The sequence below is a fragment of the Lolium rigidum genome, chromosome 5, assembly GCF_022539505.1.
Source record: "Lolium rigidum isolate FL_2022 chromosome 5, APGP_CSIRO_Lrig_0.1, whole genome shotgun sequence".
Taxonomy (NCBI): Eukaryota; Viridiplantae; Streptophyta; class Magnoliopsida; order Poales; family Poaceae; genus Lolium; species Lolium rigidum.
Window position 1 is genome coordinate 224,055,258 of NC_061512.1, and position 26,996 is coordinate 224,082,253.

A 26,996-nucleotide genomic window follows, 5' to 3' on the forward strand; every position below is an offset into this window, starting at 1 on the left:
CTCCTCAGCCTGCTTGCCCAGGCCGTCCTCCTCTACTCCCTCGGCTCGGCTCCGCGGCGTCCCAGGAGCTCCCAGGAGGAGACATCTCGGGCACGCGAGGTGCAGCTAGAGACCTGGTGTTCGCAGGGGATGGAGTCGGGGGGACCTCCCGGCGGCGGGGGTGGAGGCAGGTCCGTTCAGGAAGCGCGGGGTGGAGGCCATGGCAGCGGGGCGGGAGGAAGTCGCCGGCGGGATCCTGTCGCCGAGCTCGTGCGGTGGCATGTGGGAGACGGGGAAACAGGCCGGCTGCCGGCGTGCGCTCGAGGGGAAGTCGAAGACGAGGGCGCACGTGCTAGGGGAGGACGGCGGCGAGCGCTAGTGGCCGGGGCGGCGCGCTGGCCGAATCGGGATGGGGAAGACAACGCGAGTGTGGTAGCTAGAAAGTAGGGTTCCTTTCCACTTTTATATTGCTGGGACAGGAACTTTCCTTTTACGGTGGTGCGCCAGAGACTACCGACGGGCGGGCGTCCGCCCGCTAGACGCGTCCATTTTCTTTTTCGACAAATCTCGGCAGTTAAAGCTCCAGCTCTCCCCACGGCCACTGCGTCACTCCACTCCAGTCCACAACCCCATCGAGCGGCAGTACACGAAGCCGGCACTCTCCTCGTGCCCGCTGTCGGTGGCCGTCCGTTTGCTCCTCCTTCTCGCTCGCCGGCGGCCGGTGTCGGCGCAATGGTGGATCCGCGGCAGGTGGTGGCGGGGTTCCTGACCCTCTCCATGTTCGTCATGCTCGGCAACATGATCAAGCACGACCACTTCACCTCCGTCTCCGAGGTATAATTAAGGGCTTCCTTCTCCCCAAGATCTCTCGCCTCCTCTCTACGCTCTAGCTTTGGTTTTACAGGGGCCGGTGATCTCTTTGGAAGGAAATTTGCAGGGGTGATGCTGTCGTGTTCTTGCCTTCTTGGTTCCTGATTTGGTTAACAGTCACCTGATTATGCATTGTTAATTTGGTCCAGACTGTGGATAGACTGATGTGTGCAGCAGCAGTGTCCCTAGGATTGGGATTTCTTGATTTTCCTGTACTGGTTCTTGCCAATAATCTCAACGGATTTTTCGTCGCAGTCGCCTGAAGAAATCTCGACTGGAAATGCAGTCAAGATTTTCCCAGTTCTGTGCAGTACATGGCCCCAAATCTGAAGTGACTTTTTTCTCGAACACACGCCTAGACGTGTGTCTTTGTATATTAGAAGAAGACCGTCAAGATGACGGGAAAGTTACAGCGTTGGTAGCAAGGCTACAGAAGGCAAAACAAAAAAAACAAAAAACAAAGAAAACAAGAGAAGAACACAAGAGAGAACAAAACAAAATATATACAAGGCTAACATTCTGTTAGCCTGCATTGTTTGTCAGCTGTGAAGGGCAATCTGGAGAGTTGTGTGTCAGAGTGCCTTGACTTTTGGGCTTAGGTAGGGTTTAATAACCCAATCTCCTAGTTAAATCAGCACGTTGCACCACGCTTTGGGGTCAAAAGGAAACCAGAAGCTTGGTATCCGGTGTCACGAATAAATTATTATGAGCTTTCACCCTAGAGAAAGGGCTGTCGGTGGGGAAGCAATACTTTTTAACTTCTTTATAAAGAAAATTACTATGGTTAATCTCATTTTAGAGTATGAGCTGAAAACTGAGAGTTGTCCATGTGATAAATCACTATTACTCTCCTAGCTTGCTCTCCCTGTCTTTGACCTGTTCAAAACATCAAATGCACTGCTGACACCATATCATCTGCTACCTCTAACTGATAGAAAAATGCTGACATTTTTAAATGTTGTGGCCATGCTATAATTGCTCTCAATTTGAACATACAGCTGAGCATAGAGGCAACAGGCGTGGAATTCAATGCGATGAAGATCGCAGACAATACTGAAATAACCAATGCCAACAGGGCCGGAGTGGAGCCCCTAAATGAGGCTGTTGAGGAGATCAAACCCTGCTGGACCAAACCAAGCCCAAGTAACAGTACATTACATAATAATTCAAGAATTTTTTTCTTCACATCCATAACTATTACCGGTTAATCTGGTTACTCATATTCGTGTTTTATGCAGAGGGTGAGCAGTCTAATGGTTTTGTGACATTGTCGTTGACTATGGGTCCTGAATATCACATATCACAGGTATGCCTGCAACTTGGAACTTGCCCTTGTAAAATGTATGACTGAGTGAGCAGAGAATCATCTTATGTTTTTGTACTGCCCCTTTGTCTGCAGATTGCTGATGCTGTAGTAATTGCAAGGTATCTGGGTGCAACGCTTGTACTCCCAGAAATCAGAGGAGATGAATTAGGAAAGAGTCGGTATGTTTCTGGAGAAATGATGCTATTTTACTCAGTTCTGCATACACCTACTGGTGGTGAAAGCATGTGTTTCACCACATCAGCATCTAGTGATTTTTCTTGTCCAATACATGAGCATCTGGAATCCTTGTTTTGCACAAATAAATATGAACAACCTCTTCAGATAACACTGAAGTACTTGCGAATAACTTGCAAATTTGATTTAAATAATGAATCGTGTTTTTTAACATGGATAAACAATGAGAAGTTTCTTACTATATCTCTACTATCCGGCCCAACAAGGCTACATTCTTTCTGCAACTCAAAATTATGAATATTATGTTCTCTAAAATCTATAATAATGAATACTCCGGATTCTACAAAACCATTGTACTTCTTTTATTTCAGAAATTATGATGGTTGTTATTTTAGAGAAATATGCTGATGATTGCAACTTTGAAGAAAAATGCTGAAGATTGTTGTCATCACAATTCTGACCTAATGATATAAATTTCATGAACAGGAACTTCCAAGACATGTATGATGCAGAGAAATTCAAGAGGAGTTTGGATGGTGTTGTCAAAGTAGTAGATAAACTTCCTAATGAATGGAGTTCTAAGAAGCCAGCAGTTATTAGAGTACCAAACCGGGTGACAGAACACTTCATCCTGGAAACCATTCAGCCCATCTTCCAAACAAATAGCTACCTACGACTTGCAATTATTTTCTCTTCAGTAAGCTTGAAACCAAAAGGGACGAATAATAAGGACTTGGATTCAACGGCTTGCCATGCCATGTTCAGTGGCCTCAAACTGAAGCCGGAATATTCGGAAGTGGCTGAACAAATGTTGGGCAGGCTTAAAGAACTAAGCAAGAAATCAGATGAGAAGGTGTTAGCAGTCGATCTGCGAACTGACTTGCTAGAGAAGAAGGTCTGTAAAACAAGCGGGGGTGCGAGAAGGAAAGGCTGTTATAATCCTCATGAGGTTTTGAATTTCCTGAAGAAGGTTGGCTTCTCTGCTAACACAACCATCTACCTGACAGAGACATGGTGGCACAAAGGCCTGAATACTCTCAAGGAAGCTTTTCCAAACACTTATACCAAGGCAAGTAACCAATCTACCATTTAATTAGTGTGCATCATATTCTGTTTTCTCCTAACTAATTCTCCAGCTGCGATGATATATTAGCTAACATAAAAGCTAGCACAAAACAACAGATCCGCTCAATATGCTATTGTAACTTGTTATGCAGGACCACTTTTTTTTTGAAAAAAAGCCTTATGGCAGGGATTTTTGACCTAAAATTTGTCTTTGCGTAGGATGACATAATTCCGGCTGAGAAGAAAGGTGAGTTCCTGAATTCAGGCGATTCAGATCTAGCAAGAGCCCTGGACCTCGAGATTTGCTCGCAGAGCGATGTCTTTGTCCCTGCCATTGCTGGTATGTTCTACGGACATGTTGCCGGTAAGAGGATTGGATCAGGCCTGACCGAGATCCTTGTTCCTGCTACGGGACTCGGCGCATCAGCGCAGGCTTCAGACTTCATCTCCACATACATCACCAAGAAGAGCCACTTTGCCTACTCGTGCTACTGCTAGTACCGCCTAGTGTTTACTGTCATTTAATAAGATGAACTGAAGTGAGATGCTCGGCCATGTTTTGGGTACATACATGCATTTGTAAGTGCTGTTGTTGTATTACTAGTTAGGCTTTGTTGTGGGAGGCACATGGAATGATGAGTGTTGTTTGTGAAAACAGCGACAAACACAGGATCATAGTGTGGTACAGAATGAACAGTGAGAGTGGGCATGCGAAAAGAGTGTGCTTCATGTACCAGGTTATATGCTAAATCATCTTATATCAGCTCACCAGTTATGGCGGAAATGGCTCTGAAATGTCCATCCATGGAATATGTGATCTAAGTTTAAGCATTCTTCCATTGTTCTCTACTTAACACATTCTGACTACTGGAATCTTTTCCAATTCCTCCACTTTATCAAGCTAACAGCTCAAGGATCATCCTAAAGACAAGTAATCAAGAAAACTAACCCAATGGCAAGTGCAGGCGACTTACTGCTGTCGTCTCCATCCCGTTCTCTTGCTCAACATAACAGCTCCAGGAGCCAGCGTGCTGCCCTGACGGACTTGAACCCTGCAGCAGAGCTTCGTGGCAATATCTATGCTGGCACTTCGAGCTCTTTATAATGTCCAAAAGGAGTTCAACATTATATCTACACATGGCACTAGCAATTAGTGAAAACGTCAAAACTTGCAAAAACATTGATCATTGTTCTCTGGAAGTACAAAACTTGTTCGAAGTCTTCAGCCATATGGATGGGAGTTTAGCCTAGAAACTAACTTGCAGATCACGATGCAAAGTCTTATTTGAGTACCCTAATATTCTGTAATACGCCGCACTATGGGCGAGCTTCCTCTTATTCCCTGTGGGCGCATCTGAATCCCATTGATAGGGATCCCCTTTGCCCCCCTCTGCAAACTCCAGCTGAGATGAAGCCTTGAACTTTGTCACACTTTGCAGCTTCTCCAGAAGTTGCTCCCCAGGGAAGAGCGGAAGATGTGTTTCTGATTACAAGACACCAGCTAAATCTCAGCTCTTCCCGCCCTGCTCTTCATCTGCAGTACACAATCGAATGTAGGGGTTACTAGAAGCTCGCCGAGCGATAATAAACCTAACAGAAGGATCACATGCAAATTACCTTGTCGTTTCCTTCTCCCGGAAAAACAATGCTTGAAGTAATCCTGGAAAGGTCTGGCCGGCACCGGAATGGATTTCCCAAGATATGCCAGAGGCCAGCTGGATTGGCAACAGATAAGGAATAAATTATGAGTAATTCATGGCTCGCAGCATGTTGGATAAAATTTTGAGAAAAATCCTTTAGCATTGGCGCAGACGCAATTGACAGCAACAGATATTGGGCTATATGAAGTTGACTACGATGTTTTTAGAGCGAAAAATGAGTGTCTTGTCTGTACAGCACAATGGAGTTCTCTGTGCATACCTTACTGCACCAATAGCAACTGATAACAGCCACAGCTTCCAACCAAGTCTAACAGTGCCGAAGAACTTCCCGAGAAACTCAACTATCAAGGTCTGCGTGATGAAATGATGTTTATGAACTCACTTTTCAAGATCTGCCAGATGAGATGATGATCCCACTTGTGCCTCGTCAAAACATGTATGCATCTTGACAGTTACCTGAAGTACCGTAGTTATGCCCACTATAGCCATGAAAAGGTGGTTCCTCGTAACTCCTCTGAAGACATTCTTCTCCTCAGGCTCGCGAGCATTGAACTCATTGAAGATCTGACATGAATGCCACATCAGGCATCAGAAAAGAATTCTATGATTTCTTACATGTATCAGGAATATGTACATTCACATGTGACATATTCAGTAACGAAATTGATATGTAGCAAGGAGGTGTTGAGGCTATTCAAGGAATGCAGCATATCTCAGGAAGTGAGAACAAACTGTAGTTTCACTAAAATTATAAAATGAATTATTAGAAGAAAAATCCTCCAGTGATCTTACTTGGCAAAAGACAAATGCATTGAAGACAAAGGTGTTTTTAATTTTGTCAGCGTGCTCTCGACTTTCATTATGTAAATGGAAAATCCTTTGGCCATCAAAGTTGAAGACTAGAAGAACTACTATCTGGTAAACAGCCTGCAAAAAATCCATATAGATATGAAAAGCTGATTTAACAGGATCTTAATTGCTTGAATGTATACATACATGTGAGTTAGACAACTACAGACCTGGATAAACAGGTTTCTCCACATAATATTTGTAACAAGAGGTTCTCTGAAGAAATGAATAAGAAAGTATAGCATTAACGTTATTTAGACAAAACTGAAGTACATAACAACATTAACATATAAAGAATATCTGTCAATAATTGTGTATGAGGGTGTATTGTACCTTCGTCCAACAGGATGTCTCTTCATTAGGCTGTCCGTCGGTGGTTCAGTTGCTAATGCAAGAGCTCCCAGTGTGTCCATGATAAGGTTCACCCAGAGAAGCTGTCGACAAGAAAAATGATGTGGTTGAGAACAAATAAACAAGGCACTACTTCCTTCAAAGTATCTTAGTAGTTTGCCATAGCTATTCATATTTTTTTAGCAGTTTATGACAAAAATATTTCGAATTTTATATTTTTTCCTTAAATATTTTTGATGCTTATGTCATCTAAACAACTCAAGTAAATGAGAATGCACATAAACAGGGACTGTTAAATGAGAACTTAACACAGGATATGCAGCTATAAGAAGAACATAACACAATAAAGAAAAGAGTTCAACCTGAACTGCGTTCAGAGGAACATCACCAGAGGACACAGCAGCAACCACATTTATCACTAGAGCAGCAACATTAACAGTCAGCTGGAACTGGATGAATTTCTGAATATTTGCATAGACAGACCGTCCCCAACGAACAACCTAACACAATGAACGAAAGTTAAGATTTGTGCTCTAGATAGAAGTTCAAGATTAGTTGTCACTAGATCAGAACTATGGTGTGTGATGCACGCAATTCATACAGGTTATTGCATATGCACGTCTGTCAAGATATATCGCTGGAAATAGATATTTGCACAAGGACAAACCATGCTGGTATGAGCGTGCAATAACTGAAAGCACAATGACAGGCTAACATGCCGATGTTATAAAAATCAGCATTATGCTTTGATGTTGGAGAAGACAACCTTGACAACAGATGTGAAGTCATCATCCAAAATTATAATGTCTGAGCTTTCTTTAGCAACTTCTGTCCCCGAGATACCCATTGAAAGACCGATATCAGCCTATATGACAAAAGGAACATATGAATACAAGAGGATGATTCTAGGTTAACACTTCAATAAATAATGACATAGTTGCAGACACACCTCATGTAATGCTGGGGCGTCATTGGTGCCATCACCGGTTACAGCTACAACATGTCCTTTTCGTTTCAAAGCTTGTACAAGCAAAAGTTTGTCATTTGGAGAAGATCGTCCCATTACCTAAAATAAAAGTTGATATATTAACTGATACTCCCTCCGGTCTCTTTTAATTGACTCAGATTTAGTACAACTTTGTACTAAATTTGAGTCAATTAAAAAAGAACGGAGGGAGTACCACCAAATGAAGTCAGAAACTTCGAAGAGATTTCTATCAATAAAGTACCTTGTATCATATAAAAATGCTTTTATTTATGGTAGTGATATGCTTATAGTTATACAAGTAAAGTAAAGACCCTATACCCATTAATTATCTGCAGACTGGTTGTACGAAGCAACAATAAGCATTGCTACTTGTTAGCACAAAACATCACTGGAGTTAATTTTATTCGAATCTAACTTGACCTTTCTTTGCTAAAGAACACAAGAACCGATGTGGGCAAAATGAACGCCATTTTAGATTATCCTTGAATTCCTTTCAGAAGATATTTTTACTCTATGATATCAATACATGTGCTACTCAAGGTATAATTTTTTTTGTTAAGGATATTATTGTGTTAGTCTAGTATTGATGTTACCAAAGTTCATAGTTTTGGAAGCTCCAAACACGAGATAGAGGGAGGGATGGAGAGGTGGGCTTACTGTAATCTTGTCAGCAACTTCTTCTCGTGCACTTTCAGACATTTCACGGAATACCTTCCCCTCTATTACTATTGTCTCTGATTCAACATCATTTGCATTCAGTATTCCACATTCGAGAGCAATGGCCTTAGCTGTTTCAACATTATCTCCTGTCACCATCCGTACCTATAACAAAGATACCTTTAATGCTTTAATCAAACGCAAGAAGAATTCTTTTCAAACACACGATGTACATGCACGCTGACACCCACACACAACACCTTGAAATTACAAGTTCTGCCCATGTGATCTACATAGCTGTCAGCCTGTGACAACAATTATCCCTTGCATATGAAGCCAAGGATATCCGCATTTTACCACCTATTTTTCGATTAATTGAACAAACAAGGCTGATAAAGCTGGATTTACTCAGCAATAATAGCTACAACTCCTTCACATTATTCGATCAATTAACACACATCAGGCATGAAAAACTAGTGGCCTTGGCATATAAGCAGATCAAGTGTACTAAAGATTTTTTTATCGTATATTTGCAACATGGCCACATGAAGGAGAAATTGGAACTTTGTAAGTATAAACGCTTCTATTAGTACCTAAGATGCCCCGTTTATTCAAATACACATGGATAAGCGTTTGGACCTTCCCTCATATGACATATTCTTGACAACATGCACAAAAGGAACTGAAGCACCATAAACGTTTTAAAACAGTATATTGGCAAACCACCATGTCCTAACCTCCTATTATAAACTCAATAGTTTAATAATCCATGAAAAGAAAATATGAAATAGAAATATATGGAAATAAAATAAGTGCATAGAAAAATAAACCATTGAGGATAATAACCTTCACACCAGCAGCATTGCATAATTGTACAGCGTCCCTCACTCCTTGGCGACAAGGATCCTAGAGAAAAAAAATCATAGAAAGGTAAAAAGTTGCATGCAGCCATGAAGAGATAAAAAATTATACGGAAAAAATGGAACATATATTTGTTAAGTATATTATACCACCACTTTCCATCAGATCTGTCTTTTGGAATAGTTGGTTGGTAGAACTATTCTAACATGGTACCAGAGAGCCCAGATCTCGGGTTCAAGTCTCAATCCCCGCACCATTAATCCCCAATTTATCCACGCCCCTGTTGGGCGTGAGGGGAGGTGTTATCCACGTCGGATGTGAAGGGGGGGGGGGGGTGTTAATTATATTATACCACCACTTTCCATCAGATCGGTCTTTTGGAATAGTTGGTTGGTAGAACTATTCTAACAATATTGTGCCTAAACAGATTCACACATAAAGAGTTCTAAACAGAAAGCATCCAGCTAGCAAGATGCAAATGGACAATTCTGTTATTTTTTTCTTTTTCATTCATATAATACCATGGCATGGACTGCTAAATTATCCATGAAATGAGGACAGACACAGCCTACGCGAAATTACTCAAATGATAGCAGAAGTATAAAATAAACACCAACAACAATACACACCTTTATCCCAACCATTCCAAGAAGAGTCAGATTATCCTCTGGCAACTGCCACTTATCGAGATCTTCCTTAGGAACCATTCTGAGCTCCCAGGGACAATATGCAAAAGCAATACAGCGCAGTGAACTCATTGCCATATCGTCAATGGATCTCTTCAATTCGTTATACTGTCAAAGTACTAACAATTTAGTAAAGACTTCAGAAGCAAAGTATCAATCAATTTGGGTTGGTATTTACCTTGTCAGAACTCATTGGATGAGCTGAACCATCAATAGAAAGCCAGCTTTTGCAAGATGCTAACACCAGCTCAGCAGCACCTTTCCAGTGGATGTGGACATTATCATCTGACTGCACTTACAACAATAGAATAGCACTGAGAACATAAACTAAGAAACTCCTACCAAAAAAAGGACTAGGAAAGATAATAACAACGTAAATACTACTCCCTCCTATCTAAAAGCCAAATTAGTTTTTTAAGTCAAACTTCCTATCTAAAATATAATCCAAATTAGTTTTTTAAGTCAAACTTGTTTTAGTTTGACCAACTTCGCTGAAAAAATATCAACATCATAACAAACAAATACAGTACAAAAACACATTTCATGATGCATTTACAAATACACTATAAACTTAGTCAAACTTAAGTAAAAGTTTGACTTGAGAACAAAATTGTATGACTTGAAATTTGGGGCGGAGGGAGTATGATTAGTTCAAGCAAGGCACTCATTTACGGTATATACTAAAGAAGGCAAAAGAGAAATTCAAAGCAATAAAAAGACGTTGTCTTGAAACTTTGACAGGAACAGGCAAAACACATACAACTTATAAAGCAAGCTTAGAATTTTATCAGCACAAGAACCATCATGTAGCTCTGAGAGATAGCAAAGCTCACAACGAAATTGCAAGATGTAAAACCAAAAGGTCAGAAATGTAGTAAGCTAAATACTTAGCACCAAATTGTAGGAGAGTCAGTAATTCAGACTAAAAAGGTCCATTTCTTATTTAACATAGATGATTCCTTCAGAATTTCAGTGCATAAACTGTGCATACCACTTGCACTGCAACACCACCGCATTTCTTCACCGAGTTAAATGGCAGAACACGAAGAACTGAAGATCTTGATCTCACGTCATTGAAATCCATCCCAATCTATGCAGTTCAAATGTCAATTTAATGGAAGAAACTTGAAAGAAGTAATGATGAACCAAAGAGCGTATGGGCTGTACCTTAAGACCCCAAGAAAGAATTGCTTTTTCAGTTGGTGAGCCTGTAACTTCAGCAGTTCCTCCATCCTATAGACAGGAAAACATATTAACATGGATGACATTGTTTGGTATGACAGGTGAATTTCATTGGAAGTACTTACAACTGTATGCAAAAAAGTACAAGCAAAAGAGAAATGTACCATACTGTACCTCTGGCGAAAACACAGCTCCTGCTGTGTTTTGTGCAATTCCTTCAATAAGTAGAGATGCTACACTGCTAGACATCAACCCAGTATTATCACAAGGATTCAACTTCGTCTCACTCAAATATACTTCCACAACTGTCATCTAAACGATCAATTGGAAAAGGAGAATATAAGATACAGAAGCACAATGACAATTTAAGGCATCACTGATTCTATGCGATCGCAGTTAAACACAACTATTAGAACACATGCTCATTCAAACTGGTAACTTGTCAGGTTTGATTGAAAAGCAAACCATGAAGGAACAGTGTCAAGCTGCAGCATGGTGTATGCATAGTATTTTTGTGGTGAGTGCAAATTGGCTTCACAAACCTTATTCAAGGTAAGTGTTCCAGTCTTGTCACTGCAAATCGTGGTTGCGGATCCCATTGTTTCACAAGATGAAAGTCGCCTCACCTGAATGCCAAATCAAAACACATAGATTATATACCTATGTCAAGGTTTGCTTTAAAAGTCTCTTCCTATGTATTACCAGAGCCTTGTCTCGCATCATCTTTCGCATTGAATATGCAAGGCTGAAATCAAACAAGCACCAGTTTAATACACCTGCCAATTTTAAGGAATTTGTATAGAAGGTAAAAGATTCATACGTCAAAGTTACTGCTAAAGGGAGTCCTTCAGGCACAGCAACAACCACAATAGTTACCTAGTGGAAAATGAGGTAGAATCAGCTGACTCAGAAAGAAATACTCCCTAATAGTCTTCATTAAAGTGAAAGCAAGACAAGTAGGATTACATACGGCGATTGTAAAAATTCTAATTGCCCCCATAAATCCCTGTTTTGCACCAGTAGTCCCAGCCACAAATTCGGTAGTTCCATCTGGATTATTGCTATGCCCAGTAAAATATCTACATTTTAGATGGAAGGTGTTCATAAGAAGCATATTTACATAATGTAGCAAAATACTTAAAGTGCACCATAGAAATGAATGAATGTAATGGAGATCCACCTTAACCAAAGCACGACAAGGACAGCACCAGCAACCGACAAACCCACGACACCAATTAAAGTAGCAACACCATTCAAGCGCACCTACTCCACGGTTGGCACAAGTGGTAGCACAGCCGTAAAACAAAAAAGTCAATATAAGTTCACACTATTCTCTATGCGATCCATAACATGAGAAAAATGAATTCTCTTGTAAAAACCGAAATAAGAAATAAACCTGTAATGGGGTTTCTTCACCAATATCTTCTGAAAGGTTTGCCATCAACATACCCCATTCAGTATTGGTACCCACACCTGTTACCTATGCATTTATCATAAATAATTCGTTAGTAGTCAGTACAAAGTGTTGGAATGAATGAGATGCTACCAAATAATAGACAATATACCAGTAGCTACTCAATTATGCAATATAAAAGCAGCAAGCTGAGCTCTTCATAATTTGGAAGACCCAACCAAGTGATACTCACCAACATAGAACCGTAACCATCTGCAACCTTGCAACCAGACATCAACATAGGTGTCTTTTGGTCCTTATGAACCTGACAGTAAAATAACATAACTTTGAATATTTAAGAAGGAAGATTTCAGAAAACAACAACTATTTTCCCTTTTGTTAATCAACACTTACAATTTTGGACTCTCCTGTCATACTTGATTCATCTATTGCAAGAGAATGACCAGATATCAGGACACCATCTGCAGGAACCTGAAGATCAATTAATGCATGTAATAGCATCAGTATGAGAAAAATAGCCCGAATGTAGACAAAAGTGGAATATGTGATGCATTGCATTACTTGGTCACCGATTTTGAGGGGAACAACATCGCCAACAACAAGGTCAAATATTGAAGCGCCTATTCTTTTACCACCTCTGATAACCTAATGATAGGTCACAATAGATCATACACTGCCAATGAGTGCCAGTCCCTAACAAAAATACTCAGGATACTCACCTCAACTTGTATGTTCTGTTTCTCCGCATTCAGATGTTGAAACTGAAGAGATTGTCTATAATCACTGGTTGCTAAAAGTGTTGTGAAGAAATAAATATTATGGTCATTTCCAGTACAGTAACACCTATGCAAATCACTGGAACCCCAAATATATGATCATGCATAAGTACAACTGCTGATATTCGAGAAAACATGTGTTTTCCTAATACCTTAAGGTTTTCTATGAACTCGTGAGTGTGTTACACTCATTACGTAGTCAAAGCAAGAAGTTGCGAGTTTGGCACCCAGCAGCTCATTTTACTTCATCCTTAAAAAATAAGGTGGCTGTGTGAAAATAATGGGATGCACTCACATCCCTGAAACCATTTGCACAGTTGCACCATGTGATCTGTCTACGTCTGCACCCTGACAGGACTATGACACATAATCTATACAGCATAGGCCTGAATAATCCTAGATGCAAGGGATAGTGTTAAAATATGAGTATAATGTCACTCCCCTTAAAATATGAGTTTTGGATGAGCAGATTAACAAATGTAAGACTGTTACCTGTTACAAATATCACAAGAAAAACAGCAAAGAATATGCTTCCACCATCATACCATCCATCTTTTACACCCTAAGTAGATAATAAAATAAAGCCAAAATAGCAATATGTACTATTAGATTGAGCCATTCTTACAGTGAAAATACAAAAAAAAAATGAATACATAAACAAAGGAGACAAGATAAATCAGAATGTCATAAAGTACCTCTGTTGCCATGCCCAGCGATAATGATATAGCAGCAGCTACCATTAGAATCACAAGAGTCAAATCCCAACAAGCTTCAAATACAAAGCGCTGCAAATAATAATTTGGTACATATTACATTTGGAGACATATGGAATTCCAAAATTCACATGGTGCACATGCATGCTATAAGTTCTACAAAGTATATTTGTTTTTGCAATCACTACATATATATTCAGTTTTAATATGTATACTTGTCCCAGGAAAGATAGTTTTTACATCATAAAATACTTTTCATTTACCCCTACAGCCTTCAATAGAACAAGAACAACAAAAAATAAGACAAGGCACACTGGAAAACTGAGTTAGGAGACATAAGGAAAACTGTGTACCCATATGCCTTTTCTTTTCTTGCGTGGATAGGTGTTTGCTCCAAAAAGGTCTCTTCTCTTCAACAGATCCTCCTCGTTTGAGTTAATTCCTCTTTCTAAATTACTCTTTAATAAACCTGAAAGCCCACTAACCTGTGAAGGCAATCTATTAGAGACGTAAGAATAAATCGCCAAAAAAAATAAAAAATATGTCCCAATTCAAAGAGAAAATTTATATGAACCTACCCCTCCCACCTCCTGAAGCATAATTGCATCATGATCTCTGTTCAAAATTACAAGCTTTTCCAGATCAATCGGAAATCTCTGAGAGAGCGACCCAACCTCTGTACCATTATAGGATTCTGTTTGATCAACAGAACTAAATCAATGTCATATTTTTGTAATGTAAAACTAAAGATGTGTTCTAACGAGAACTGAGTTCCAGCTCAGTGGCAAGGAAAGCGAGTGCGCAGCCAGCCCACCCGGGTTCGAATCCCCATCTCGCGGTAATTTCACAGGGAGGGGCGAACTTTAAACCGGGTTATCATCCTAGCATCCATCCGCTGGGAGAGTCTCATCCTACCTAACAACGTATAGCCAAGGGAGGGATCATTCCCCCTTTGGTCAACATTTAAAGATGTGTTCTAACAGGAATACCTGGGTTGTGATGTAACATTATAAGGTCATATGTCTTTCCCAATTACACATGCTGCTAAAAAACAGATGCTCTATAGGTGGAAGAAGAAGCAAGGCAAAGGTCGCCAGGATGGATTTTCCATTGTACGCTTGAAACCAAACGTGAACATTATCATCACATAACAATTGCTATTAAACAGAAGAAAGAATTGTGTGGTTTGTGTCCAATACTCTGACAGTGTTATACATGTAATTATGGTCTTTGACGCATCAACTGTTTGTTAGAATATGTATGCAATCTTCCAACCAAGTTAGTATCGAGTAGGGTTTTCCATTTTTTTAAATGCGAAAACACGAAAAGTATTTATTTTCGATGCACGAGTTTTCCATTTAAAAATATGAGTAGGAAATTGGAGATTGTACCTTCTAGCTCCTTTTGACCAGCCTTCTTGAAAAGGAAAACTGCCTGAAGAATAAAAATATAGAATGAGCAAATATTATACTTCAATGTGAAGCATCATTTGTCAACCGGCAAATGACACAGTACCCGTATAACTTGTGCATGAGCTCGTATCATTCTTCTCATGTTTTCTTTCTCTTCCTCCCTCTCCAGATCCACAGTATATCTAAAGCGACGCGAGGCATTGAGCACAAGGGCAGCTTGCTGAAATGAAGGGAGGAAAGGCATGCTTTTAACAATAATGCCCCCTTCCTACTAAATGTATACATCAAACTTCATGTATTTCTTGAAAACCCCGTGGTACAATTTAAAAATTACTACATTACTATTGTAAGGGAAAAAAAAAGTAGGCTAGCAAACTGTTCCTGATTCTGATAACTAGTATACAACTATACATGTAGGAGTATCTAGATTGGGGGATATCATCCTTCTACTTTGAACAGGTCCCAACTGATAAGCTTCACATTGTTGCGATTTGACAGTTAACACTATAGCCCAGAGGCAGATACCATAAGATTTCGAAACTGAAGTGCAACAAACGCACAAGTAAGGCGCTCCAATTCAGAAAGAGTAGTATAGACATGGCCAGCAGAGATTTATGTGGTAGCTGATGCGCCCTATTGTCGCTGCACATTAATCCACATTCACCAATAAAGCTCTTCCACACATCAAAGTCATAAATTCAGTTACTCCAACCTTCCATGGGTGTCAAGTATATCCATCCATCAGAAGTTGGGAGCCACTTGGTGTAGTGACTGACGGCCAACAGAAATTATAGAACAGATCAAGCAGGCAAGGTGGCAATTCAAAGGAAACCGCCAATCCCCAATATAAGAAGGGGCGGCGCGAGGATAAAAACATTTATCTCAACAACTAGTGCACAATTACGATTACGATTACAGGGAACCTGAACCTCCAGTCACGTCAGCATCGCAACTGCGCTCAAAACTCCATACGACCACACTAGAAATTATCAATTAAAATACACCATGATGTACATCGTAGTTTTCACAGATTTTTTTTCCCCTCCAGCGTACGGCAATTCCATCCCAACTTGGCACCCCAAAAAACGATAATCCCCAACAAAAAATTGAACCAGAAGCAGCAGTGAGAAAGAAAATGAGGATGGCATACCCTCCAACGGCGCAGGCGATCGTACGACGCGTTCTTACTGGGAATATCGAACGCGTCCCCTTCCTCCACCTGCATGTCCTGCTCCTCCCCCACCGGTACGGCGATCTCCGGCGGCGGCGACGCCATTTCCGTGCCTCACCCCCACACACCTAGTGCCGACCTAGCAACGGACCTCTGTCAGAAGCGCAGAACGAAGGAGAAGGTCCTGGAAGCTTCTGGAGCTCGGTGAAATCTCCTTACCTCGTTTTTCGCGTAAGCCTCGACTGTGTCAGCGACAGAGCCTCGCCTCTCCTCGCCTGTGCGCGCGCGTTTCTGCGTATTTATCGGGGACCCGTAGCGACTTAGCTGCGCGTAGGAAGGTTCCTGGAAGGCGGCTCTCTCATGGCACACGGCGCCAACGGACGATGGCCCACTTGTCTGTGAGTACGAGGGAGGCAAAACTGGTGGCTGTTGCAATTACATACGGGCTGGCCTGCTTGTCAGTGTAACGAAAGGCTAAACAGAACGGGGTGGTAGCGAGCCGTTGGGCTGGTTTGAAACGGGAAGGTGAAGTCTCCACCGTCGGATCGGATGAACGGTCGGCCAGATTTAATTCGCATTTGTGCCAACATTAAATGGTGCTTTTTAAAAAGGGTTAAGTTCACTTTTGGTCGCTCAAGTCTTGCAAAAGTCTAAAATTGGTCCATAACTCTATTTTGGTCTATATCTATCCTCAAACTTTAAATTAAGTCCAATTCTGGTCCTAACACCGATTTAATGATGGTTGACCGGTTTTGACTCTCTTTCTGCCACCATGGACAAAAATGACCGGTTTTAATCTACGCGAGATCATTTGTCCTTAGTCAATAAATAGAAGAAATCTCCTTGTCCTAACACACATGTGCGCTGCCTCCGCCTTTCTCGCTTGGTGCAGTTGTCCTTGGCACTTCAGCCGTCTCCGCCTTTCCTCATGACGCAAAAGCCCTCGCATGTCTACCGATTCTGCCTTTTTCGCCCTTCTTATTCATCCTCGTAGTGCTAGGCACCGCCGCTAGGTGTTGGTGAAGAGTTAGGGTTACTACGCCAAATGGATAATGATCACGATCTCGCCAGCATCGTAATGCCAGCTGCATAACTGATCTCGAGGTGAGATAGTCCTACATGGACTTAAACTGTCCAAATATGTCCACTGTGGTAAAAAAAAAAGAGTCGGTACCGGTCAACCATCGTTGAACCGTTACCAGAGACCAAAATTAGATCTATTAAGAGTTTGAGGGCAGGTTTAGACCAAAACAGAGTTGAGGGACCAAAGTGAGACTTTTGCAAAACAGAGTTAAAATTAGGTAGTTCCTTTTGCTCCAAAAGTACGGGCGTACTCTATTTTGTATGAAATGAATTGACATCTCTTGGTGAAATGTTAAGTATTTTATTTTGTTCACCCATACACAATGATGAGAAATGCGGCATTTTTGGCTGATATTGTGAGCATTTAGGGTCTATTCAAATGATTTTATATAAATTTTGGAGGAATGGTATCCTTAGAAAAAATCTATAAAGTTGAGTCATGCATAAACTGTTTCTAATGATGCATTTGCATTATGTTCCATAGAATACTTTTCAACCACTCAAAAACATTACACATAACGCTTCGTTTTTCATACGTTGCAATCAAACAAACTATGATGCAAACATAATCACCTAGGATTGGAGTGAGCATTGCATTTCGTGCATTGTTAGAGTCCCGCTAATCAAAGAGGCCCTAAGCACAAAGGCGTACACCAATTTGGGCAAATCATTAAATCCATACATACTTCGGGGAACACATAGAAAATCCCTTTTCGGTGATTTTACGCTTACTCCTTAGCTTAACATCTATTTTTTACTCTTTCCCCATCTTGTTTTCATTATGAAAAAATAGTACCCCCTCCATCCCATGAAATATGTCTTAGATTTGTTCAAAATGTAAGATGGTGAGTTGCACATTGGTTTCTTCGGTCCTTTGCGTCCTTAAATTTCAAGACAAACATGTGTAGTTGACTTTTATTCTTAGGATGGAATCATGTAAAAAATACATCTAAAAATAAATTTGCACCATATTTCATAGAATTTTTTTTGCATCCACCAAACCTATGCGACACCTCGAAATAGGCTTTCGCCCCGCTATATTAATATAGCAACCACACGATACAAGCATGCTGGGGCCGCAGCACAACCAGGCCCAAAAGAAACGGAAGAGAAAGAGAAAAGAAAACAAAAGCCGACACCGGAGGCTCGACAAGAACGATGACAACCCCGCAACCGCTGCGTCCTCCGGAGAATTCCCACCACACTCCTAGCACCTCGAACCGCCGCATACCAAAACAGCACCTTCAACAAGGAGAGCGACGACGACGCCGCTGCTGTCCGGAGAACTCCCGGGGTTTCCCCGGTACACGGAAGGAAATGGAAAGGGGGTACATACGACGCCCTCCAAGAAGGCAAGGCGGCACCCTCGGGCGCCACCGCGTCAGAGTCAGATGAGCCGACATGGATTTCTCCCAACCCCAAATCCACCATCCTGGACGATTCGAAGAGCTCCCCCCAACCTACCGCCCACCAACACACGCCACCACGGTCTTGAAGTCCTTATCGATGTCTCGCCGTGGACACCGGCGCAAGGCCTAGAGGAAGAAGAGGGAGACAGCAGGACCCGGGGTAGCACACCACTACCGGCGGGAGGGAACAACCTCCACCGGACGACCACCACCTGCGGTCTTCACGGCAGCCGACCGACGAAGCAAGCAAGGACAAACCAGGCCCTCCCGGCTCCGGCCGAGCCCAACCAGGCCCGTGAAGTCCTCGCCGCCAAGTTGCGGCGAGCCGGCCATGGCGTCGCCACCACCCTGCCACCGCCGACGAGCCTCTTCCGCCACCAGGGAACCGCAAGGTCGGACCAGGGGCCTACGGCCCGCCAAGCCCAGATCGGGCCCGAAAGGGGCCCAGATCTTGGCCGAACGGATGCCGCCACCACCCCTCCCGACCGCCGCTCCGCCGCCAACGAAGGCGCCGCTGCGCCTCCTTCCACCCGACACGCGGATCTCACGCCGCCGCATCGGACCGCCGAAGGCCGAGGTGCACCGCCACGGGCCGCCCTGCGCCGTGTCAGGGCTCCGCGCTCGCGGGGAAAGGCCGCCCGCCGCCGCCGGCACCGCCCAAGCAACGCCCGGCGGCCCGCGCCGGCGGCGGCGCAAAGAGGGAGGGGGAAGAAACCCTGGGAGGCGCGGTGGCTAGGGTTCGCCCCTGCTCGCCCACGCGGGGGGCGAGAGGAGCGAGACGGGGGGGGGGGGGGCTTAAACTGAAACCTATGCGACAATCAATCAACCTTTGGTGGAAGCAAAATCTTGCATGATGCACGTGGCATGCCATTGTAATTGTGGGGTTTTTCTATTCCTGCTTGTTTTTAGAGTTACAGTTAGAGCTACAGGTAATACGCTACAATGCACCCAAAAAAAAAGGGAAAAAAATGCTCCGTAGTAGGTCTGTCAGAGCACTTGGCTTTATCTCCATCCGGAGGGGAAAATACAACAAGCAAAGTTGCACAATGGAAGATTAATTTGAACTTCTGTCTGGATACATGGCCATGACAGGCACCCAACTTCTATGCTTGACGGCACAAGATGCTAATTGCCCAAAGCACGGAATGGTTAGCAGGGTACATCCGAGAGCATATCAATTGATGTGACGCTTGCAATTGCGTAGAAGTTCCTTGGGAAGATCCAAGCCTTATGATTGGTCTCTTAACCAAAGCCTGGCGTCTTCTTTATTGCCTTCTCCTTCTGGCTGGGCAAGGTCTGCATCCAGTTGGTTTGATCTGTACTAAGCATATCCCAAAATGCCGTTGTTTCCAAATAATGCTGCAAGGACCAGCTGAAATTCCCGCGAAGTTAGCTTGTTGTTTACGTGAAATTCCTGCGCTCCAAACTGAGGCCTTGTTCTTGGTGCCGAGTTTTGTGGACTTCCTCTGAAGCCTCCCTCTCAGGACTAATTCACTGACACAATGACATGGTGGGGCGCATGTTCATCCAGGAACAGCTGACTCAGGTCGTCTCTGATCCTGGAGGTCAAGTCATGCCAGCATCGCCTGTAGCTTGTACAGTTGTACTCATGTGGCCATGGAGTTTCCTTGGAATTCCCTACCATGATCGTACACAAAACAGGTAGAGTCCACCAGAAGCCCGAGGTGCTGCCCAACTTTCCAGAGACGATCATGCAAACTCAGCTACAGGTAGATCCTTGCCCATTTCAGGATGGCAGGAAAAAGATACAACAAGAGAGCTGGGCATGCCTTCCATCATTCCATGGTAATTCCTTGAACCAAATACAAGAACTAACATTGGTGCTGTGTGTCCAGCTATCAACTCAAGAACTTACAATGGTGGTATGTTCCAGCTATCAACTCAAGAACTTACACAGGTGTTGTGCGTCCAGACATCAATACAGTTCTATCTACACTCCAATGACTATTGTACAATGTACATACATCCTATGAGGGGAAAAAAAGATCCAGATGGAAACCTCTGGACAATATACAGTTCATGATCATTATCTGTCATGGGTCATGTTTGGTAGAGACCACAAAAGATGAACGCATGAATCAGGCGCTGTGCATTCTTAGTCTGTTCAGCATCCCCACATACAATAACTGTTGTGTTTGTATCTCCAGGTTTTGCATCGTGAACTGTAATTACAGCGCCAGACATCTGAAATGTGAGCAACACTGTGAGACTTACGACCAAATACTCCGTAAAGGGTTACAGTACCAGATCTTGATAGATTTATCTAGAACTTAGATAGCCAGAGACAACCAAGATAGAAGGGCTATTTGAAGTGAGTTAACTGAGCTAAAAAACTGAAAAGTGATATGAACGGACTGTGTTCTGGCATCAGGACAAAACGATGAGCCAACAAGGCCTTTTCACTTGAGACGAGAATAAGTTAGAACAAGATATCCTTGTGCTCTTGATGAGCACAAGGTAGCAAGGGACAAGTATTGGTTATTCTGACGTTAGGTAAACAAAGAAGAGTGTTAAGTACCTTTTTTATCTCGGCAAGGTCACTGCCATTGGTGCCACAGATATAACTTATGTACTTGCAAGGGACTACAATTTCAGTTGTTGTACTTGTTGGTGCAGCCACTTGATTTTCACTGCTGATGAACACATGTCAGAACAATGGTATAACATTCGTTAGAAAAGGATTCCCTCAGCTTTAAACATGTGCTTTTAAGGATGAAAAAAGCTACATATTTAGTTATGTATGGCTTCAACACTAGAACTTCCCACATGGATGGTCCTAGTAAGTATTTCATACAAAAAAAAAATTTCTAAATGACGAATCCTAATTTCATAGCCAGACTGTAATTATTTAAATCCAAAAAGAATGATGAAACCTGAATCAAACAGTTGGCATTTAACTTACCTCGCCACTGGTCCCTTTTGGAAATTTACAGCTGGTACCATGTCAGGCATGCTTCTTGCAGCGTCAGTCGGCGGTGCCTGCACATGACAAGGGACTTGATTCTTAGTCATTCAACCACAGTGCCTAAATCAGCAATGTGATGTGCATACAAATGATACCGTTTTAAACAAAATGAGATGGCAGGTCATCCTTAACTGCACCCTTTAGTTGGGCCTATCTGACAGTGGAAGTTCTTAATAGAGCCATTTGTGCATAGTATGCTACCCATATCATGCTAAAGAATTTATGTTTAATGTCAAACAACATTTGAAATATACTAACCTCAGGACCCCAGGTTCTCTGTGAGGGTTGCTCAACATAAGGACGAGGACCTCCTTGTTCACCACCATACGAGTAGGGCCCAGCACCCATATGTTCCATTGGATGCGAGGGAGGTGGTCCAGGTGGTCGATGATCTACCATGTCAAAAGGACCCATAGGAGGATGAGGTCTGAAAGGATGCATAGGATAGGGAGGCATGCCTCCACTATGATGTGGTGGAGCTGGTTGATGAGATGTGTTCCCGACAGGTGGATATGGAGGCATGCCTCCACTAGGATGTGGCTTCGGGGGAATGATGACATCTCTAATCCTTCCAGTGATTTGAAGCAATGCATCCTGAATGGACTGGAAGCTACCGGTGACCTGCAACAAGAGCTCTAGAAGTTACAGTCTGACTTGGATCTACTCAGCAATCCTCCATAAAGTGATCTCCTACTCTCTCTTCAGGATGATGATATATTAATTTGTTTACTATGATACCAAAATAGGTGATAACATAAGTATTCCTAACAAGAAAGAACTGCCAAATGGAGCACTTGGGGCATGAAATATGAAGTAGTTATAAAATTAACATGAAAGAGTTACAACATGGCTGTACATGGACAAAAAAAATTGTACTTATACAAGAGAAAATTATCTCTGCACTTCCATGCACACTGGGGTAACTACAAAAAGGTCACATAGATAGAGAAAACTGTGATGTACACAACATCAAAAATCATCATACATAAGTACAGAAAGTCAAAAATCTGAAGTTGGTTGATCAGTAGAGCTAGAACATACCTGAACCAGCTCATCATTTCTTTGTGCGCATCTTGGAATTTGTTCATTCCCAAATATTCGGATGCTGGCTCCTGTTACTTTCCTCATCTCTGCAATAATGTATCCACCTTTGCCAAGTAGGCAACCAATATGCTGTGATGGAACAAGAAGCCTAGCAGGTACACCAGAACTTTTATCCATAGACACCTCCGAGATTCTAGAATACACCCGAAGTAATGCGTCCTGAGATGGGGAATGCATCATCTCAGAATTCTGCACAAAAAACATAGCATCCATCAAACAACTTTCCAGCAACAATACAAATACAATATAAATCCCCATTTTCTTGTCAATATTTGTAGATAGAACGAGCATTCAACTTGCTTCACATTATGATGATATGCAAGTATTCGCCGAAATGCAGATCCATGACATAAATGGACAGAAAAAGAAGTTCATCACGGGAGAACTAGGAAATTTAATCAATTGGAACGTAAGAGGAAAATGAGCAATTATTTGCTTCACACTATGATGATATGCAAGTATTCACCGGCATGCAGATGAGCAGATCCATGACATAAATGGACAGAAAAAGAAGTTCACCACGGGAGAACTAGGAAGTTTAATCAATTACTAGAACTGAAGAAGAAAATGCGCAATTATTTGTAAGTTTAAAGCCACACCTCACGTGCAGATATCACAATTACACGTTCGTCTGTATCAGGAACAGCGTCTATAACCTTGACAGAAGCACCAGTTTCACTCTGTAATGCACGGATAGTGGCACCACCTTTTCCAATTATGCTGCCCACCATTTCATTTAAACATATCATTCTGAACATTACCTCTTGTTCAACAAAGAATCTAGGACCAGGGGCAGCAACATTGCTTGGAAAATTCCTTGCATGATAATCAGGTATATGTGGTGGTAAATAGCTTCTTTGAGAATGAGGATCCAAACCAGGTGGACATCCACTGCCTGGAGGCCCAAATGTTCTTCCAGCCGGAAAACTGATTGCGTCTGGCCTAGGATTATCTTGGAGGCAGGTTGAAACTAATAAAAGTGCTTTCCTTGCTGCAGAAAAGCTCCCACTTATCTAACAGGAAAATATTATCATGTTAGAACATTGTGAATTTAAAAGATAAAATATCCAAATAAAGATTAACGTGCCAATATAACAACATTTCCTGAGCACTGCAAAACTACAAAAGGCATCAACTAATGAAATATAACAGGTAGAGCTGGTTAATATCCAAGCAATATTACGTGCACACATATTCTAATAACTGCATGATTGTAATTGCATAATTAATGGATGAAAAATAAAACTCTGCTTGTGTAATGGTTCATGATTAGAGAGGTGGGACTCAATCATAAACTTGGTGTCTCTGCAACAAGAACAACCAAAATATTATGTGCCTAACTAATGAATTAATTTAGAGCCAAGTACAAACCAGGCAAGATTAGCTCATTTGAACTCATTTTCTCATATGGGATATGTATTTGAGGTACAACTATACAAGAGAACCATGACCCTTAACATAATCATTAACCATCCATAGCTGATGAAGACAATCCCAAACTTATCCTGCTATGTATTGTCAAAATTATCATGCTAACACGGTGCCGTCTTTTGCATGATATCATATTTCAGTTTATAGCATAAGATCTTCACAATCATGCATTAGTATTTGACCAAAACCACTCAGGCACACAAGCACATTCCCATTAATGCCTTCTCCTATGCTTTCAGCCCATCACCCAGAGAAAATCTCTCTTTGTTTCAAAATTGACTTCTAATGCAGCATCCTCATCGTTCCACGTCATATCCAAAATTACAACCATTACGTCACTATAAGATCGCAAAAACTGTTTAGGAATCATTTGGGTTCACAGTGGAAGACCATGGCATGCCTGGCTATTCATGGAGAAGAGGGCGGTATTCTTGGTCTGGATCTCCTCGAGGCTGTCGGGTTTAGCGAGGAAGCCACGCCAGGGCATACTATTTGGGTCCAAGAAACGTGGGTAATCAGCAGTGGGCCATCCATGGCCAGAGGGTGGTGGTGTTCAAACAGCAGCATCAGTTCATGGCTTCATCCTGCATGGTCCGGTTTGGGATGGGAAGGCAGTTGTTTGAGTCAGGTGATTGTTTCCTGATGTAGCGGGGATTGTACAAACATTGACTCTGTAATGTGAGACACGGATTCTCAGGGCATTCTTCAACACTCGATGGGTAATGCTGCACATAAGGAGGTTTACTTTCAATCTTCAGGAAATTATTACTTCACGTCTTTATATACCCAATTGAGTTTGAGTGACTCAAATCACTCGTCCAAACACATATTTTGTTACAAATGAAGTAATGTATCTACAAATGCGCTCGGAGTTGTAAATGGCAATCCTAATTTCATCATTTTCTTACTAAATTTAATTGTAAAATTTGAGTGAGCATTCAAATGGCAATCCTGTAACCTCACTGCTTGCTTACTAAGTTTAGCTATACAATTCAAGCATTCCCAGGACGACACTAGTTGATGGATTATACTCTACTAAGGGACATTCAGCGGCAAAGACACTAGTTTTGTGGATTATACGCTGCCAAGTAACATTCGGACGAAAAGGTGGAGAGGGAGTTGAGATGCGTACATGGATGAGCTCGTCCCCCTGCAAGGCGCAAGGCGGCAGCTGCTCCCTGTTCCGGAAGACCCTGATCTGGGCGCCGCTCTCCTGCCGCATCCGCTCCACCGTCTTGCCTCCCTTCCCCAGCACGCACCCCACCTGGCCCCCGGACGCCAGCATCCGGCAGCCCACCACGCCGGCGACCTCCTTCTCTTTCTCCTCCCCCGATTCGTCGACCCCCACCACCCGCTCCCACACCCTCACGGCCGCGGCTGGCGCATCCGTCCCGGATACGAAGAGCACGGCCTCGTCCCCCACGGGCGGGTACTCCACGTGGAGGTCGCGCGCGGGGCGGAGGGCGGCGGCGCGGCTGGAGGGGCAGAGTAGGCGCAGCGTGGTGCTGGGGCGATTGGACGGGGGGGATGGGTTCGAGGAGGAGGCGGCGGGAGTTGTGGGTGTCGCCGCGCCGGCGCCGGTGGCGGCGGGGCCGGAGTTGGGGGAGATTTCCATGGGATTGGACGGTTGAGCTAAAACCCTACTGTGATTGTGAATGCTGGCAAAGAAAAACCGCTGACCCCGGCAGCGGCAGTTGCGGCGGCGACTGAAGATTTCAACCGTGCGATTGAACTCCAAGGTTCGGATCAAGCACTGACATCTATCCTTAATAAATAATACTAGTAAAATAGTAAAAAGAATAGGGATGAAGATTTGGTGCTCCTGGGCACCGATACTCCCGGTTTTTGAAATATTTGAAAAATGTATTTTTTTTCTAAATCATAAAAATTATTTCATGAATACATATATCATAAATACTCGTGCGAAGTTTGGGTGAAAAATATGTTGTATTTTTAGCTACAGAAAAAATGGACATTTTTTGTCAGAAATTTGTCTTTTTTATATAGTTCATAATACAACATATTTTCTTCCGAAATTTTTACGGTACATTCACAAGATTTCTATGTATGTGCAGATTTAAGCTCAAATTTTTTTAGAATCTCAAAAATATGTTTTAAAAAACCGAGAGATTGGTGCTCATGTGCTAAAGTAACTTTTCGAAAGAATAGAAGATATAGTCTTATATGCGGGATTAGGTGGAGCTCAGAGGATAAATTACGCCCCTAAATCACGCGATAAACTTACGGGCAAACGTGGGTGGATTCAGTTGGTTCAAATTTGGTTGCCCTTCGGACAATCTGTGTTTGTTATTAAGGCGTGTTTGGTTTCTCACAAACGTAGTTTCTCACATTTACGGGTGCCAAAATTGGTAGTTTGGTTGTCCATCATTTTTTGCTTTTGGTTAGCATGAACTTTAAAGCACCCTCCTCATGTCCTTAAAAAAATGCTCGATTTCACCGTTTTCGTTGGGACGCGTTGGTGGGCGCAAAAAGAGAGAAAAGTGTGTGTGGGGGAGAACAATGGAGATGGTGAGAGCCAGAAATTTGGCTCCATGTTTAGGCGCGAAAAGTAGCCTCATGACGCTTTTAATAGGTCACCACCACTGTATAACAAATTTGATGCTCACTTTTCCTCTCGGGAGTGAAGGATGCAGCAAAGTCATCTAGATCTGGAGCATCGACTGAGGTTGGTCTCACCGGTGTGCGGCACCGGCAAATCCTTTTCGTCTCCAGCATCATCATTAAATGAGGGGATGAGTGGGGGGAGAGATAGAAAACTCACAAATGGTGGAGAGCCAAAATGGAGAGAGAAGAAGGCTTTATTTGAATTTGTGATAAAAAAATTGC

General features: G+C 42.5%; 3 protein-coding genes across 4 annotated transcripts; 1 reads left to right on the forward strand and 2 right to left on the reverse strand.

Moving 5' to 3' along the window:
• The first annotated feature begins 674 nt into the window (after positions 1–674).
• LOC124652191 (protein MANNAN SYNTHESIS-RELATED 1-like) lies at positions 675–4,114 on the forward strand. Its single transcript, XM_047191209.1, has 6 exons — positions 675–813; positions 1,848–1,992; positions 2,088–2,155; positions 2,249–2,334; positions 2,837–3,419; positions 3,635–4,114. The coding sequence occupies exons 1-6, from the start codon at positions 712–714 to the stop codon at positions 3,911–3,913; spliced, it is 1,263 nt and encodes a 420-aa protein (XP_047047165.1). The 5' UTR covers positions 675–711; the 3' UTR covers positions 3,914–4,114.
• A 446-nt stretch (positions 4,115–4,560) lies between these two features.
• On the reverse strand, positions 4,561–16,241 carry LOC124657152 (calcium-transporting ATPase 5, plasma membrane-type-like). Its single transcript, XM_047195753.1, has 34 exons — positions 16,116–16,241; positions 15,069–15,185; positions 14,945–14,987; positions 14,132–14,247; positions 13,907–14,038; positions 13,536–13,625; positions 13,333–13,402; positions 12,784–12,854; positions 12,626–12,709; positions 12,458–12,535; positions 12,297–12,368; positions 12,047–12,130; positions 11,831–11,913; positions 11,621–11,729; positions 11,471–11,526; positions 11,353–11,395; positions 11,193–11,276; positions 10,825–10,962; positions 10,636–10,701; positions 10,460–10,558; positions 9,647–9,757; positions 9,412–9,576; positions 8,768–8,827; positions 7,922–8,086; positions 7,226–7,342; positions 7,043–7,141; positions 6,639–6,776; positions 6,259–6,359; positions 6,096–6,141; positions 5,869–6,003; positions 5,533–5,640; positions 5,336–5,427; positions 5,033–5,130; positions 4,561–4,949 (listed from the first exon to the last, which is right to left on the reverse strand). Exons 1-34 carry the CDS (start codon positions 16,239–16,241, stop codon positions 4,924–4,926), a joined length of 3,222 nt encoding a protein of 1,073 aa, XP_047051709.1. The 3' UTR covers positions 4,561–4,923.
• Positions 16,242–20,395: 4,154 nt separating this feature from the next.
• Positions 20,396–25,764, reverse strand: LOC124653017 (KH domain-containing protein HEN4-like). 2 transcript variants are annotated; one of them, XM_047192072.1, is made up of 7 exons: positions 25,282–25,764; positions 23,318–23,731; positions 22,656–22,907; positions 21,873–22,235; positions 21,552–21,628; positions 21,168–21,279; positions 20,396–20,833 (listed from the first exon to the last, which is right to left on the reverse strand). In XM_047192072.1, exons 1-7 carry the CDS (start codon positions 25,762–25,764, stop codon positions 20,690–20,692), a joined length of 1,845 nt encoding a protein of 614 aa, XP_047048028.1. In that variant the 3' UTR covers positions 20,396–20,689. The 2 variants fall into 2 exon arrangements, with proteins under 2 accessions (XP_047048028.1, XP_047048027.1); XM_047192071.1 differs by having other exon boundaries at positions 21,168–21,282.
• Positions 25,765–26,996: the final 1,232 nt, after the last annotated feature.

Bases quoted from the DNA above. Each gene is read 5' to 3' on its own strand.
- LOC124652191 (XM_047191209.1), top strand. From the start codon at position 712: ATGGTGGATCCGCGGCAGGTGGTGGCGGGGTTCCTGACCCTCTCCATG. The intron at 814-1,847 runs GTATAATTAAGG...TTGAACATACAG, and splicing joins ACTTCACCTCCGTCTCCGAG to CTGAGCATAGAGGCAACAGG. The intron at 1,993-2,087 runs GTAACAGTACAT...TGTTTTATGCAG, and splicing joins CTGGACCAAACCAAGCCCAA to AGGGTGAGCAGTCTAATGGT.
- LOC124657152 (XM_047195753.1), bottom strand. From the start codon at position 16,241: ATGGCGTCGCCGCCGCCGGAGATCGCCGTACCGGTGGGGGAGGAGCAG. The intron at 12,855-13,332 runs GTAACAGTCTTA...CAACACTTTTAG, and splicing joins TCTTGTGATATTTGTAACAG to CAACCAGTGATTATAGACAA. The intron at 9,577-9,646 runs GTAAATACCAAC...GTACTTTGACAG, and splicing joins ATCCAATGAGTTCTGACAAG to TATAACGAATTGAAGAGATC.
- LOC124653017 (XM_047192071.1), bottom strand. From the start codon at position 25,764: ATGGAAATCTCCCCCAACTCCGGCCCCGCCGCCACCGGCGCCGGCGCG. The intron at 22,908-23,317 runs GTGTGGCTTTAA...TTTTTTGTGCAG, and splicing joins TTGTGATATCTGCACGTGAG to AATTCTGAGATGATGCATTC. The intron at 21,283-21,551 runs GTAAGTTAAATG...TGTGTTCATCAG, and splicing joins CAAAAGGGACCAGTGGCGAG to CAGTGAAAATCAAGTGGCTG.